This window comes from Artemia franciscana, chromosome 20 (genome assembly GCF_032884065.1).
Source record: "Artemia franciscana chromosome 20, ASM3288406v1, whole genome shotgun sequence".
Classification (NCBI taxonomy): domain Eukaryota; kingdom Metazoa; phylum Arthropoda; class Branchiopoda; order Anostraca; family Artemiidae; genus Artemia; species Artemia franciscana.
In genome coordinates, this window is record NC_088882.1 from 13,822,122 (window position 1) to 13,840,060 (window position 17,939).

The 17,939-nt window shown below is 33.5% G+C and overlaps 1 protein-coding gene across 4 annotated transcripts in view; it reads right to left on the reverse strand.

Moving 5' to 3' along the window:
• Nucleotides 1-17,939, reverse strand: part of LOC136039776 (exportin-6-like) — a 125,726-nt gene that overhangs the window by 37,857 nt on the left and 69,930 nt on the right. Inside the window, exons 13-17 of one of the 4 annotated variants that reach the window (XM_065723643.1) lie at nt 13,063-13,246; nt 8,835-8,946; nt 5,838-6,065; nt 4,712-4,942; nt 749-951 (exon numbers count right to left, since the gene is read on the reverse strand). The exons of the other annotated variants lie outside the window; for them this stretch is intronic. Of the exons in view, the coding sequence (XP_065579715.1) occupies nt 877-951; nt 4,712-4,942; nt 5,838-6,065; nt 8,835-8,946; nt 13,063-13,246 (830 nt within the window). The 3' untranslated portion in view covers nt 749-876. Of the gene's footprint in view, nt 1-748; nt 952-4,711; nt 4,943-5,837; nt 6,066-8,834; nt 8,947-13,062; nt 13,247-17,939 lie in introns of those variants that run through there. 4 annotated transcript variants of the gene reach the window in all.

A 17,939-nucleotide genomic window follows, 5' to 3' on the forward strand; every position in this document is an offset into this window, starting at 1 on the left:
TACAGAACATTTTTTTTTCCTTTGTTCCCATCTTGGAAAGTCAGGCCTTCAGACCAAAAGTAGTTGCATAACATTACTGAAGATAAAACTTTCTGTTTTTCACAAACTGAAATTTAAACAAGTTCTAATCCCCCTGTCCTGGCTTACATGACAGTCCTAGGGTAATATTTTTTTCAGCGGCTTGTACTGAAGTTTGTTACTTTGATTTATTTTGGTATGCATATTTAGGATACTAGACTAGAAATCCTGAGGACAGAGGTTCAAGTGTTGACCCTGTAAGCTCAGTCAGAGTCAACCCAGTTCTAAAGGGGTAACTGGAGACATCTGGGGGATAAAGACAAGAAACGTGATTCGCCCCTATCCATGGATTGCACTGCCGGCCAAAGGCAGAAAATCAGGAGATCTGGAGTAAATAAGGAGATCCCGGGCAAAGGCAGAGATCTGGGCTATGCAGACCGTTGGTCAGCATGCAAAAAGCTCTTTTTTTTATAGAATGTCACTATTCGTGCGCGATTTTGACCATATATTTGTCGCAAAATTAACAATTTCTCCTGACGGTCTTCTTATGATTATCGTTATTCTAAGAACCAGAAGTTCGAATTGAACTTGAAAGTAACTTGGAGTTACTTCTTTATGTTGTAGTTAAAGTAGCATATGAAAATCTAAGTTTGATACCTTATATACTATCAGAAACAACAAAATTGTGTTGGGCCAAAAACCAACAATGTTTAAAAATAAAAAACACTAATTTAATGTACAAAAGCCAATAATGCATTTATGTTGCAATGCATGATACAGGATTAAAAGCGTTCTTCAAACACAAGCAAACACACATATACACATTCTTACATAAAAAAAAGCTATGCCGCAACTGAATTAAAATTGTTGAATGAAGAAACATCTAGAGTCGACAACAAATCGTTCTAAATTCAAAGCGAAGGTGGGGAAATCCTGAAAAAGAAAAATGGAAGTCAGTTAAAATTTAAAAGTGAAAATACGGAAATAAAATAATTAAAATAGGAAGCAAACAAAGGGACAACATTTCGGGGAAAGAAAATAAAATAACGAATGATTTTTCATACTCTCTGATAAAATAACGAAATAAAATACATCAGAAAAAATAACAAAGAAAATAAAATGCAAAAGGCTAGAAATAGGGATTTATATTTATAGATAGAATTCTGAATTGATTTTATAATACAATAATTTTTATAAATCTAGAGTATAAACAATTCTTTCTTCGAATATTTAAGCTCTAGATTGAATCATGAAGACTACTCCTGCTCCTTGAATGATTTTTTCACAAGTTAAGTTGACATTAACGAACGAAAATAGTAGATGGCACAAAAGGCTTCTTTTTACTGAAAACCGTCAAAATTCAAAAGAAGCGTCAGAAATAGACGAATTGTATGAAAAACATACGAAAATATTAGGTAAGTCATACTCATCTAGTCTCAATAGTACAATTAATCTTCTACTCCGACTCCAGAGCGATAGAAATGCAACATAAATTCAAAAGAAACATGTCTCATGCATATCAATATTTAAACTCAAGGTATTTTTTCTTATCAACCAACCTAGGGGAAAAACAAGGTCTACCCCCTGAAACCAAAAAGAATAGAAATATTTATACACCTAAAACGTTGACACATTTCCTGGATTGTAGTGTGGGTTATTTGACTAGGAATGAGCAGGAGGGGGATTGTAGGCAACAAAAGTAGTCTCTGGCACCCGTTAGTTATGACGAGCCATTACTTTACACTTTTACACTTTCGATGGTGTAAATAATACCCAATAGAATTAGATATTTTCCCTCCCCTTTATTTCTAAAAAAATGTATTTAAAAAAAGGAAAATTTTTGCGTCTGAAATACAATTGAGAAGTGTAGGCGTGTTTAAAATGAGTAGAACAAAACTTTTATAGAAGGTCAGGAAACGTAGAGGTCTCAAATAAGGGTGGGGTGGGGAAAAAAGGCACACAAGAACAAAAAACATCGTAGGCAGTGATGAGCAACTGATAGTAGGAAAGCAGACATTTTGAATAGTGTGGAACAGAGGAGGTTTATTTGCTAACGCCGGTCTCAGAATCCTAATTTCCTCCAGGGACCCATAGCAATTATACTCTTAATTTTTAAATTTTAAAAGAAAACCTTTAACTACAAATTAAGTGGGACTACGCCATTTCTCAGAGATTCACATCTTATTTCTCAGTGAATTTAGTTAAGAATTGCATTTCCATCGTAACTAAAATGAAATTAAATATATGATAGCAGGTAAATATCTAATTAAGACACTGAAAAAAAAAACTACTGCTAGCAACTCACTCCAGAACTCAGCTGCCCATCTGTGCACCAAACACAGCCTGTCTACTAGCAGCTACTATATAATAAAGATAAATAAAAGATAAAGATCCTCCAGAGCCATTGCTGGCGCATAGGACGTCGAATCGACGTTTCAGTAGCTGGGTCTTTTACAGGAACAAGTACTATATAATAGCAGGTAAAAATCTAATTAAGACACTGAAGAAAAAAACTAATACTGCTAGCAACTCACTCCAGAACCTAGCTGTCCGTCCGTGCACCAAACACAGCTCGTCTGCTAGCAGGTAACATATGACAGCAGGTAAAAATCTAATTAAGACACTAAAAAAAAAAAAAAACTACTACTGCTAGCAACTCACTCCAGAACCCAACTGCTTGCTTCTTCGTTCTTCAAATCAATTTAAAGATTCACTCCTTACCCCCGTCAATAAATTTTTGATTTCCTTTAAATCCGCACCTATGGCCCATTTCTATCCCATGCAGAACGAACTGTTTTTTGTTGGCCCTGAATCTTTGGCAATCTGCCATCCTTCATCCGAAAAACGTGGCAAAACCATCTTCACCTTTCTTGCATTATAGGCAAAGAAAATGGAAACGAACCACACCTTTTTACCATTTATATTCTGTTACACGACCAGCAAACAAGTACATAGAAATGTCCAAATAAAATAGCCGTGGAAAACACTTGAAAAGTCTTACTCAGCCATTCACATCGCCCACGTTCCAGAACTTACTTCATTAGCGATATCCTGATCATTGTTTGCAGATTTGTTTTCTGTATCACTAACAGCTTGGCCATTATGACTAGAATAAAAATACAATGTTTCTAACTGGGATCTTATCTCTTTTTTCCTGTAACTGTATATTACTACTGTAACCTTCATTCGGTTCTACAAACACATAATTCACCAGGCTTTCTAGTCGGTTCTAAGCCAGTCTGTTCTTTAGTTCTACAGGACCATATACTATTATGACCGATAACTTGCACTTTTGGTCATCCAGTGAGCAACTAGACTTATCTTAATAATGTATTCTCAAACTAAGCATGACTTACAAGCCTCCTTTGTCATCCGTGACACCTAGTCCCTGCCTATGTACCTGTTTAAAATGTATGGATCCGCTAGTCAAAATGCTAAAAAGATAGTTTATTACAATATTGTTACAATTTCCGCACTACTAGACCAATTCTCATAGCCTCAAAAAAAGCAATGGGTCCCACGAGTCGAGATAAGGGACTAATAGCTTCTTCTTAAGTCTAAACAAAGGACCTGAACCGACTTGATGCCCGACAGCAAGAAAACACCATGACCTCTAGTTGAAAAGAGACTTTCAGCAAGCCTGGACCCACCTCTGTAGCAAAAGAGCTTTCTGCACTTGGCAATACTTTCCTATCAACACCAGTAAACACCCTCAACATCCTACACAAACAATTTCCGCTGCATCGCTTTTACATCGTTATATATTCGTGTCTTCAAATATTATACTACAATGACGCAGCAACACATAATATAGCTAGGAAGAGGTTATTTCCCCCCCCCCCTCCAGAAAAAAAACAGAAAAAAAACTTCAAACAACAAGACTCTGAATGATTATGCCCCGTCTTGACTGACACCATTTATCAAGCTAGCAGTATATCTTGTAGGTGAATAATTTTTGGACAGCCAGCTAAGATTAGACACTCTTCGAAAATTTTGAATGTTTGCCCCAATATTTTGCCCCGGTTATTTCTTGTAGCCCCGTCTGGATTGACACCATTTGCCTTGCAAGCAGTATTTCTTGTAGGTGGATAATTTTTGGACAGCCGGCTAAGATTAGGCACCCTTCAAAAATTTTGAATGCTATGATTGGCAGTCTAGTCAAAGCCTGTCCAGCTGTTGGTAGGGTGAATGATGTCAATCAAGACGAAGACTATTCCCTTTCTTAGGCTATAATTTTCGTAAGAGGCACCGCTACTCAATATCCTCCTCCATTGCTGTTTGCGATCACGTTTTCTGTTAGAAAAGCTCTTAGAAAGTCGAGCCAAAATTTTATTATAAATTAATGTTTAATGATAAACACATCTAGCTTCAACTTACCTCAAGCCGACATTACCCTTCTTGGCGTATGAGACGCGTCTTACAAACCCTGACTTTTGCTAAAGAACAAATTTCAGAAGTAAAATAAAATGGAAAATGGACTTAGCCAGCAAAATCCAGAAAAAAAAAATAATCCAAAAGAACTCACTAAAGAAAAAGAAAAACGAAGTCGTATAGCACTGAAACTGCATAAATCAAATGCTCTAAAATTTTGGACACAGAAATATAATTGGAAATAAGAGTATGAAATTATTTTTATTCTTTTTTTACCTGATCATTATCCTTTTTTTTAGCACCATGGATAAAGTTTACTCACCTTTTCCTGTTTGAATGAGGCTACTAGTTCAGATTTTTGATGGTCGGAAATTCCAACAAGCGATGACGCAAATTGAGGCAGAAAAGAGTTAAACAAATCGTCAAAATCAACAGATGCCAATTCGAAAAGGGCTTGTGTAATTTCATCCCGAAGTAAGTCATGAGTTTTAGCAATCAGAATTTGAAGAAGAACGGTCATGAACTGAGAACGCATTTTCGTCAAAAACACCTCCTGAAAATGAAAGTAATTTTTTTTACTTTTTGCTGGTTTTTTTACTTAGTACCATGTGTTACCAGATCAAATTTGCTACAAAGACTTGGCTACAATTGCCTGTGGGTTCAACGACAGCCTTAGTTCAACAAAAGGGAAGCAAACTAGCAAAAATCAGTAGTCGCAGATTTATCATCGGAAGACAGGAGGCGGGGGGGGGGATGGGAGCTAAAGCGCTGGTTAAGAAAGTTGTGATTCTTCACCAGTATTTTTTATAGAACTAATCTCAAATTCTCTGTCAGTTACAAATAGCATTTTCAATTAGCCTAAAGAGAAAATCTGTCGATTTTGATAAAAAAAAAATCTCTAGTTTACTGTTTATAAGTAACCTCAAAGCGAAAGATGACAGCAGCTTGTTGAAAAAAAATGGCACGAATAGTTTTTCGGTAGGTTTTAGTAATGTAAATTTTTGTATGTAGATTTTGGTGGGTTTTTAAACTTTATACATATATTTTGCTATAGAACGAATACAAGCGGATATAAGAACTTGCAACATAAAAAAAAAATACTGATAATAAATCAGAAAAAGAAAGGAATCCATTCTTTGACAAAGACGTAAATACAAAAATGATGCAAATAAAATACAAAAAAGCGAAAATAAAATATGTAATGTAAAAAAAAAAACAAAGTAAAAAAAAATATTAACACAATAATGTAACCTAACGTAACAAAACAATATTAATCACAATAAACAGCATTTGAGACTTCGAATGAGCCCGGCATTATATCATTCCATCTATTTAGGTCATAAAAAGTGTGTAAGCAGTTATGGGAGACAAAGAAAAAAAAGAAGAAAACTTTAAAAATCTACTAAAAAGGGATATATATTAGCCCCTTAAGAATTATCATATCTCACCTTATGGAAAAGATTACATTTCGAGTTCAACATCAATAGTGCCTCCAGACTGTCTTTAAATACTTGCACATCCGATTGTAGAAAAGCTTGTCCAAAGGCAGCCATTATTTTATAAAAATAGTCTTCATTACTGAGTTCCCCAGTAGATGTGAAAAAAAACTTCCAGTGGTATAGCAATATTAGAGTCATCACTTTCAAAAGCTGAACTTTCACTTCAGGTCCGTTTCTCTAAAAAGATGAATTCTATTGGAATTTTCAATTTTATGATATAAACATACGGTATACGCTTTTGGAAACAAGTCCTTTATTCTAATTAGATTTCCTATAATCGATTATTCCATTACTTTAGATCCAAATGCTAATTAGGGACTACAAAAACCTTAATTTAAGTAATGACAAAAATTGAGTCCCATAGATGCTCCCCCGCTAGACCCTCTAAAAACATTTAGTTTCTATACGGTATTTTCTTTACCCTAACCAATATGCTCACAAAGATAGGTTGTATCGTTTTCCATTACAGGGCTTGCGCATGAGTTTGGGTCCCCACATACCCATTCAGGATCCCATGTTAAACTTTTTATCCTTCTCTATCTAGTGAATTTTGTGTTAATTCTTAAATTTATTTCCATGAACATAAACCAATGAAAAACAATTTTGTTGTTCTTTTTCTACTCAAAACTCTTATTGGCATTCTTAAAGGATGTTGGCTCAGGTTCCAGATGTTGGCTCAGATGTTTGCCAGGTTCACCAAATCTTAATAAAAAAATTATTTGAGTTAATTAATAAATCAATTTGAACAAGTATACCGTACACTCTAGAGGGTTATGCTTGTCTGTGAGACGACACAAAAAATAAATTAATTAATTGGACTCTATATGGCATAATCAAGCATCTACGGCATAAATAAAAGCAATAATAACAAAAGCAAATAACTAAAGCAAAAACAATTAACAACATTAACAATAATGTAAATGAAAGAAAACATAATAAGGCACATATGAAATAAGAAAAAACAATATGAGCAAAGTAAAAGATGGACACTGGCTAAACAAATCAGAACAATGAAAAAAAAATTAATGCAGCTCCAGTACGCAACTCATTGATGCGAATCTTGAAACAATTAACTGTTGAAAACAATTGTTAATTGTTGAAAACAATTAACAACATTAACAATAATGTAAATGAAAGAAAACATAATAAGCCACATATGAAATAAGAAAAAACAATATGAGCAAAGTAAAAGATGAACACTGGCTAAACAAATCAGAACAACGAAAAACAATTTAATGCAGCTCCAGTACGCAACTCATTGATGCGAATCTTGAAACCGAACTGATAACTACACATTATGCCATATTATACACATTATATCGTGTTCCAAAGAGTATGGGTAACTTATAAGAGTTGAAACTGGCTCTAGTTTCGAAAAAAAAGAAAAAAAATCAACGCTTTCTATCGTTTCAAGCTTTGCAGCCGTTTTTTGTCAGGAACTGATATCAGACACTCATTACAACCCTGAATTTACCATTACACTAATTAAATTGATTATTTTTATTATTATACTAGAAAAAATACAAAGTGTCGTCAAACACTGGAAAGCGTTGAGTTCTTGTTCTTCTTTCTTTTTTTTGTCGACACTAGCGGCAGTTCCTACTCTTGTAATTTACCCATACACTTTGTCCTTTTCTATAATTGATTGGTGAGCTGTCACAGCTGTAATTACCAAAAAAAAAAAAAAAAAAAAAAAACTCGCGCGACACCAAAAGGCTTTATAGACTACCATGCTTCAGGGTGAAATCTGGCCTTTTGTCAGTACCTGAGGGAACATTGAAGACTCGATTTTTATGTACAAACAACATAATTTCGATTAATCGCTTGCCATAAAAGAGTGAATATACTCTTAACTCACAGAGAAAAAAAAATATATGTAGGTATAGAGGACGCAAAATGGCAGTGGTTTTCTAAAAATTTAATAGAAAAATTTAATATTGAAACTTTATGAGCGACTCAGATTTCTAGTCTGAATATTGGATTTAGCATTTAAATAAACTAAAAGACAGCATGCGCAACAGACTTTTAAATATCACAATTTAAGCTAAATTTCATGTCAATAGTTTTTGCTCATAATTTGTTTTATGTAAAATCGATCACGGTTGCCACCGCGGTTAGTTCCTAAAGTGCTACAATTGCCCAAATTTGCGTGTTACACAGCGATTTTTGGTGCTACAGTGAAAATAAACTGACTGTAATAGTGCTAAAGTAGCACTTTCGAGCTACAGATGACAACCCTGACCACGTGCTACAGTGCTACACACAATGACATAGTGCTAAACAATACTTCTTTGTTACAGGTGACAACCCTCAAATCGTTTAATTTATCAATTATACAAACTTTAATATAAGGAATCAGTTTTTAAACTGCCTGTAAATATACACATAAAAACCAATGCACAAATAAGATATTACATAAAGACATACTATTTGGAAGTAGAAGACCGAGATTACGTTCTGAAATGTTCACAAATTAAAAACGTGTGTGAAGAATGTTGAAAGAATGGACGAGTGCAATTTTATGCACAAAAAGCTCCTTGTAAAAATTAGCTTGTATGTCTCAAACAAAAAATAATGCTTGTTACTTATGCAAAACTGTCTACTGTCCGGTGGTGCAGGCTACGAAAATTATTTTCTTCAATTAATAAGACAAGATAAATTATTATTTAAAAACAATTATCATAAACTGAATTTGAAAATATTTGCCAAATTTGAAAATATTGCCAAAAATGATCGCAATGAAAAATTTTTGTCTTTCGTCAAACTAAAAACCACAAACAAATTATTGCCGTAGGCCAATGCCATGAATGTCAAAGTACAATATGGTCCTTAAATTTCAGAGTCTATTGATGCCTTACTAGTGTACAATTTCTTCAGCCGTATTTGTAGATTACGGAGGGGAGGGATGAGAATAACCTACGTGTCAGACAATAAGAAAAAAGTTACCTGAAAGATAGCCGGGTATATATTGTCCATGCAGAGACTAAGAATGCTAGGCAGTAGTTTCTTATAATCTTTCGAAGCACCCTTAACAGCAAAACCAACTACCGTCAAAACCCTGAAAGACCAATGAGTTAATCAGTTGCCAAATAAGTCCATTAGAGTAAAACAAAATTAAGTCTTCTTAATTTTGCTTCAACTAAGGGTAGGTTCAGCTAAAGGGTAAGGGTTAGTGAACTAAGTCACTAAGGGTAGGAATAAGTGAAGATATAAAAATGATGCAGGTTAATAAAAAGATTGATCAGGTGAACAACTTCACTTACCTTGATAGTACTATTAGTAAAGACGGTGGGAGCAGTGAAGATGTTAAAAGTAGAATATCCAAGGCTCAGAGCGTTTTTTCACGATTAAAAAAAAGTTTGGAAGAATAGGAAAATAAGTCTACAAAGATTTAAATATCGGAAGTATTGATGAAATATGTCAAAATCAGTGATGAAATATGGTAAAATATGGTTCTGAAGTATGGGTGCTCTGAAAAGCGAATGAAGATTTGCTAGACCTGACGGACCGCATTTCAAACAGTAGGCTGTGCGAAAAGTATGGCTCAATCACGCTATCTAGGATTATAAAGAGAGACAGGTTGAGATGGCTAGGGCACGTTCTGTGAATGAAGAATGACAGATTACCGAAGATTATCCTATTCGGCCAAACGTCTAGGACTAATAAAAAGCAGGTCGTCTGCGGTTGGAGTTTAAGGATGTCATGAAGAAAATTTAAAGGGAATGCAAACTTCCTGGCAGGATGCAAAGAGGAAGGCTTTGAATAGATTGGAATGGAGGAAGCGCATGCGTAGCTGCACTGGCCTCAATCAGCTTGGTGCTGCGGTGAGTTGTTAGCAGAAGTAGTAGCAAGGCCATGTCTCAAGTCATTCATAAAAAATAAATATACTTTGAATAAGATCAGACCCATATATCATGAATGCATCCACTATTCGACCCATCAAAAACGATATTACTACCCTATGTCCTGTGGTGACGCAGTGGGTTTGATCTCAGCTTGGTAATATGGCACCCAGAGATCGAACTCTAATGTATTACCTGACCGCAGGGTCGACGGAAGGACCTTACAAGTCAAGATGCGTTGTTAATCCAATACATGCATATATTATTATATCAGGTTGCTAGGAATCTAATGTACTATTTATTAAAAATAAATGCTAATAGATATGTAAACGGCACCATACCTAATTGACCAGAATTGTAGAAAAACAACAATCAAAGGTATCCACTGACATTCGTGAACAATGAACTAAAAAGATGTGCTTTAAATTCTCTCGGGGAAAGACAAGCAAATGTATAAAACACTACTATTGCCATTCCACAGAACACAATAAAGCATATAGAAAACTATAAGAGCAGAAACTGGTCTTAATTGGCATCAACCATTGACATTATGAGAAACCCATGTTTTCAATAGGGTAATTAATTGGATGTTCCATTCGTTTTTATTTTTACAGAAAACAGGAAAACAAATCAACCAATGAAATTGTGTGAAAACTATGTTTTCAATGGGGTATTAAACTGACTATTTCATTTGCAGTTTCACAGACAAATAGGAAAACAAATGATTCAATAAAATTGTGAGGAAGCCCCATTTTGGACGAGGTATTCAGTTGGGTGTTTAATGTGGCTTTTATAGACATACAGAAAAACCAAATCAACGAATAAAATTGTAAAAAACTATGTTTCAAATGAAATAGTAAATTGGTTGTTTCATTTGCAGTTTCATAGAAAAACAGAGAAACAAAGAATCCATTAAAATTGTGAGGAAACCCTGTTTTCAGCGAGGTATCCCATTGGGTGTTTAAGTTTTTTTTTTTTTTTTTACAGACAAACAAGAAACAAATCAACCAATAAAATTGTGAGAAAACTATATTTCAAATGGAGTAGTAAATTCACTGTTTCATTCACAGTTTCATAGAAAAACAGGGAAACAAAAAAGCTATTAAAATTGTGAGTAAGCCCTGTTTGCAACGAGGCATTCAATTAGCTATTTATTTGGTATTTTCCCTGAAAAATGACAAAAGAATACGTAGATTAAAAAAAAAATAAAATCTACACCATCTACAGTTACTTAACAAATTCCAGAGTTTTTTTTTTTCGTTTTTTTGTTTGTCAAATCCTACTTTGTACCTTTCTACTTCTCATTCTCCTAGTCGAATTCTACTTTCTACTTCATAAAATATGCCGCTTGCACAGTTCATGTTATAAACATTTTTTTTATTTCTTAATCTTACTCTGTGCTGACAACAGCAATTTTTTTTTTAGCAGTAATAAGAATTTACTTTCAAAATCGATTGATCACCACCAAAAGCGCCCCTTCCTATTGTGCGCTACTGACAAAAAAGACAAAATAATAAAGAATATACAGTACAAGGAGGTGGAGGATAAAAACGCATACCAAAAAATACTTCAATAAATATTTGACACATAATAAGACTACATTATGTCATGATATCGAATAAAAATGTTAATAAATTCAATAATAACTATAAAGAATTCGGTAAATAAACTCAAATAAAAACAACTCGAAAATGCAGTTTTGAGCCAAGCAGCTAATTTCGCTATGAGCTATATTTTGAAATTCCAGCCTTATTAGCATTGCGTTGTCTGTCAGAGCAAATGAATACTATAGAGGGAAAGAATACAAAGAGTAAGGAAAACAAAGAGTATTAGGTTTTTAGCTGTTAATACACAAAAAAAAGGACAGAAAACACAAAATTGTGTTTTCGACAAAGTGTTTCATTGGCTGATTCACTTGGTCCCTTGTTTAAACACTGTAAATAAATATGGGACTTAAGAAGAGGGGAAAAGAATCCGCGACATCTACATTTACCTAGCAAAATCAGAAACCTTTCTACTTCTTGACAAATTCAACACTGCATCGGTAGAAAATCTGCTGCTTGCAGTGTAAATTGTTATAAAAAATTTTACTTTTTATTTTACTTTATACTGCGCACAGCAGTTGGGAATAAAGCTTCTATTTTTAACACAGCCTGCTTTTAAATTCTCTATTGTTTTTTTTTAAGATCCATAGGATAAATATACTTCGTTTTCTAACTCATTTCCGAATAACGGTATGAGGCAAAATCTTATATGTTAGACTTTAGATGTTTTCGTAATAAAAGGGGAGATTCCCCCTTCACAACCTCACTTGGTCCAAATATAAACCTTAGAACGAGGTGAGGTTAGGGGGCAAAAAAAACTCTTTAATTCTTCTTAACGTTTACTTCCCCTCCTTGGATTCCTCATCGCTAGTTTTCAAAATAAACCGATTTCACTAACAGAGGTTAGTGGTAGCTGTCAGTCTGTAGTAACAGTTTTTATTGCTATTCCATCCATAAACGAAAACCTTAAGTAGTCACTTCTATTAAGCTTGCCATTTCTTTTGATGCAAAATTCAATCACCCACAGTTTGCGTTCTTTTGCATAACCATTCAACACAGATTTAAATTTAAACAATAATATAAATACAGCTGAAATACAAAAGAGAGAGAGTATTTAATAAAATTAATTTTTAATACAATTAATAGAAATAGTATCTAATAAAAAAAATTAATACCGAAACATTTTGCCATCGGAGATAATTTTGGAGACCAAATAAATGCAATCTAGAATTATGATATTAATTTGAATTTTTCTTAGAGTTTGATCAAAATTTTGCTTAAAATAGGAAACATTTCCTATTCCTCATGAGAGCTACTTTTCAATTTACTTTTAGATCTAAAAAAATACAAGACTGATTCCAAAAATGCAATTTAGTAGATGGATATAGCTAAATTTCAGCAATCAAAATCTAGCAAAACTGTCATATTTCTCATCGGGCTGGACTTGATCTGAATTTCATTAGCATTACTTATTGATTTTCGCTACGAGGAATAAGCATGGGATTAAAAAAGAAGCAAATAATTTAAATCTGACAGCCATGATAAAGCTGTAACAAATATTTTTACCAAACACAGTTGCAAATTAAACGGACTTAAACTCATGTTGTTATAATTCTTGGAAGAAGCCCCCTTGCTAAAAAAAAAAATCTGAGTTTCATTAAAACCACTTATTAACTGAGGTACTTTATATTTTTAGTGCTACTTGTTTTGCATGTTCCTTTAGCTTTGGACCTCTGGGTTATCAATAAATACAGCAAAGCGACCCAAATTCATCATTATACTACTTACAGGTCAAGTATAGCAGATCCTCTACCTTCAATAAAACTATTAAATTCAGTAGACTGGTTGAAGGGAAAACCGCTTAGAAATTCTAACAAAGTCTCAATAATATCACAGCATGTGTTGTAACCCATTTGGTGCTGAAGTGTGTCGAAACACTGGACGAAAAATACAATCAAATCTTCAACTACATCTGGAAAAGAAGAGAAAAACTTTTTTACAAGAAAAAAACTGCCCAAAAACTACTCAAAAAAATTGGCTAATTGTTGCAAAGTCAAGACAGATAGTCCGTTTGAATGAGAGGCAAATCTGGCATAAGCCCTAATTAAAAATTAAAATTAATCTCTAGGGGTGTAGATATCCTTCAATATTAAAGGTCACTTACGAACTGCCTTCGTACTTTCGTACGAAAATTTTTTTCCCTGAGCAACCTGACCATGTTTATGAAACCTGTAATAAATGGAGAATGCAGCACCTGAAATTAATCACTGAGAGATCACGGTTCTCGCCATATTTCTCGGTCATGGTTTCAAGGCATCTTTATCTACCATATATTGACTACAGTAAATCACTCCCAAATATAAAAAAGCAACTTCATTCTGTCCTTATAAATAAATTCAAGAATCAGTGATAAAAAAAAAATCTTAAAGTGAATAGTTGTTTGTTTGATGTTGATAAGGTGGGCTCATTTTTCTTTTTTTTTCCAAATAAGTTGCCGGTCATCGGTCACCCTCGCTTGCGCACTGTTTTTGTTTTGTTTTTCGGATTGATATTACCTGAGTGTCAGTTGTTTTGTGGGTGGGTTCCCGTCTAGTGGTGAGTCGTGGATTTATTTATATCTATTTTATGCATTTGTTTTTGTTTCTTTTTTTGTTAAATAGGTGTGCTATATTGTTATACCGGGTCTTTGTCAATCGACCTTGTATCTCCGGCTTGACCCTTTTTTTTATATTGTGTGTGTTGTACAGCAGTTCAAATAAAAATCTTGAATCTTGAAAAATCTTGAAGCAGCTATTATATCTATTATATTTTTATTTAATTTTGCAGAAAATTTGGAGTCTAATAATACTATTATATCTATTAAATTTTTATTTAATTTTGCAGACAATTTGGGGTCTAATATTACTTTCATATCTATTATATTTTTATTAAATTTTGCAGGCAATTTGGAGTCAAATAATACTATTTTATCTATTATATTTTTATTTAATTTTGCCAAAAATTTGGAATCTAATAATACTATTATACCTATTATATTTTTATTTAATTTTGCAGACAATTTGGAGTCCAATAATACTATTATGTCTATTACATTTTAATTTAATTTTGCAGACAATTTGGAGTCTAATAATACTTATATGTGTATTATATTTTCATTTTTATTCTAATTAAGCAAGAATTAAAATTGAATAGGTGTGGGCATCAAGCCATGGCTAATTGTAGAAAATGCCAAGACAGATAGTCCGATTGAGTGAGAGGCAATTCTGACATTATACTTCCCTTCTTTGGATTGTATAAAACTGATGTTAGGTCATTTGTTAATAGATAGATATGCCTATCTATAAGAGAGAATTTAGGTGCTTTAATACGGGTTTAGTAATAACTGAAAACTATTCATAGTTTATAGGGTAAATTTTGTTTTGAAAAAATGATGATTTCAATTCATACGATAAGCCAAACTGGATTTAAACAACCTATAAACTCAAACCTCCTCAGTAGCAGCATAAACCTGCTAGGGTGGTGATCTCTTCTGATCTTGGCATGAAATACCAGACTTACTGTAAAAAAGAAAAAACGGTGCTATCAAAATGCTGAAAACTCAAAATTACGCTACTGCGTGTTTATCCGTCTACTGTTAGAATATACATATCCTGTTTGGGATGTATATCCTGTTTTAGATTTTACTCTGACAAAAGAAGAAAGTGATAAAACTTAACGGGTTCAGAAGAGATCAGTATAAATCTTCAACATAAGTTCCATGCTACCTTACTCTTTTTATCTATACTTATTTGAACTTGAACCCCTTTTTGTTCACCGTGAGAAAGTGTGAGTGAAATTTGGCTCAACCCTCCATTCCAACCCATCAACAGGAACTTCATCCAGTCCCCCTTTGTCCCTCTTAGATCCCAACTCTCCAGTTAAGCAGCTGTGGAAGTTCCCTACCACACACTGGTTCACTACAGGCCACAGCGTTATTAACGAAGCTCTGTGTTAAGTTTTGTTAGTGCTTTTAATCATTTATAGCCGGAGTGTTTTGATAAATTTTGTGCTCGTTGACATATTTTACTTGTGCTTAACATATTTTAACTATTATAGTACTTTGACTAAAAGACATCATTTTTAGGCAATTATTCATGCTTTTCATAATTAGCAGCTTGTATGTTTTGACAGCTTTTGTTCTCATTGACAAATTTTTCTCCTGTTGACCATATTTTAGTTATCTTAGTGTTTTCATTTTTGACTAAAAGATACTATGTTTGGGCCGTACCTATGAAAGTGTATCTTGTTTTCAATAAATGATTGGATTTGAGGGATAGACTTGTATATTCTGTTACTTTCTAAACGAAGGTTGACAAATTCTGAGCTCTACGATTTTTCTTTTATGTCTATGCGTGCTTTCAACACATTTATTCGGTCACACCATAAACCGCCAACGCATTGAATGTTTCCGCAATGCTCAACCAGTAACTTTTTGTAAATCAACAACACTTGTGTTTCTATACATCAACAAAATCACTCCCAACTCCCAACTTCAATACATAAGAGAATAAGGAGCTACTAATCCCCAGATCGAAAACCCCGTCGACATTATGACTCCACCTTTAAGGGCGAGGCAACCAAGATAGTTGACACACTTCATCTTTTGGGAAAATATTCCTCTCCATATTTCTCTTCGGGCGCATATCTTAATTTGGACCGACCCTCCTTTACGAGAAAGCTTGGAGTGGTTCTTCGTTCAAAGAACCTGTTACCATCTAGATCAATAATCCTTACGGACAAGTCTTGTATTAGGTCTATTGCCGAATATTTACGCCCACTTTTTACAGAGACATCTAAAACCCTACTGGCAGAGTTCAGTTAGGGAGAGATACCCCAAGGAGCTGAATAACTTCAAAATAAACTTAATTGCAATTAAAGCTCTCAGTAGATTTCGATTCAACTTGACCTTTCCTAGAAATAATTCAATTACTTCTTTTGATTGGTTTAAAATTCAATTGTGTTCGAACTATATTTTATTAACTTCGAGTTAGTAAGGGCTAGTATAGCCCTAAAAACAAAGACTAGTTTAAAAAAAAAGTGCACAGCACATCTGTTGGGCCCTCTTAAAAAATAGTTATTTTTTCTTTGCCACAATTCTAAGAAAAATAAAAGTAAAATACATAAAATTACAAAAAATTATTCTATTTAGATTTCAAAACTAACCTAACGACTACCCAATTTTCTAGAAACAAACTCGCTTCATTTTATTATAACTCTCCAGTACTGTTTGAAGCATATTTAAAAGACATTTACAAATTCATTAAAGGGTTCAGATCAATTAAAGACCCTAGAATGTCATAATCCCAAAAAAGCTAATTTTGCGATCTTAACGAGTCTTTTCATCAATATCTACATTCTCGGAATACTTGATGACTTTAAAGCAAAGTGAGAGATTTAATTAAAACTCGATTAATTCTTCCATGAGCAATGGGAAACATTTGAGACTTTCCGCTCGCAAGAAATCTGAGCTTTTTCTTAATTTTAATTTTTTTCTTTTTTTTTTTTTTACTTAATTTTGCAGACAATTTGGGGTGTAATAACACTGTTATATCTATGCAAGTAAAGAATTGTCAGAAACACAATATTGAAATACATTGATATTCTAGAAGAAACATGTTTTTATGCTTATTCAAAATATTTAGTGATTGTTACATCTAAAGACAAGCGAAGGCACTTAAGCCAAGCCATTTTGTCTTGGAAAAGAGAAAAATACACACAAAACGACGGAAATCATCAAATTCAGAATCTTCTAAATAATATTTCAATCCCACAAAGGTTCTTTCAATCTTCTGAGACAAAAAAAAACCTGTAAAAAAATTTAAAATGTACCATACAATATAAAAAAAAATCAGTTAAATTCAGAATCTTCTAAACGATTTTTCAATTCCGTAAAGGCACTTTCGATCTTCTAAAAAGAAGAAAAGAAAATAACATAAAAAACACGTGCAATATCGAAAAAAAGTCAGCAAATTCAGGATCTTCTAAGCAATCTTTAAGCCCGTATAGGTACTTTTGATCTAAAAAAAAGAAGAAAGAAAAAAGACGTGCAATATAAAAAAAATCAGCAAACTCAGGATTTTCAAAACAATATTTCAGTCCCATGAAGATACTTTCAATCTTCTATAAGAAAAAAACAACAACATAAAACAAGAAAACACGACATGCAGTACAGCAAAAAAATCAGTAAATTCAGGATCTTCTAAACAATCTTTCAATCACATAAAGGTGCTTTCAACCTTCTATAAAGAATACTTAACTCTTTGGAGCAGGAAATAATTGCAAAAACAAATTATTTATTTTTTGTGTGTGTGTGAATTTAGTCTTGAGAGCTAAGGTTGAATGGGGTACAGCATCTATCTATTCAGAATAATTTAAGAAAAAAAGAAGTTGGCAACTAATGATAAGACTTTATTTTAATAGATTTATAAAGGGTGTCTAAAAACTTTTTTAACTACGACATATTTCCCCCCCAAATTAAAACATATTTTCCCCCCCCCCATATGTTCTACGATTGTTATACTTTTCCGTGATTCACCCTTACATTTTGTATTGCTCGTCGATTTGGCTTGGTACTTTCCCTTCGATAGTTCGTCCAATCCGTGTGATCCAGAATAATGCTATCCGAG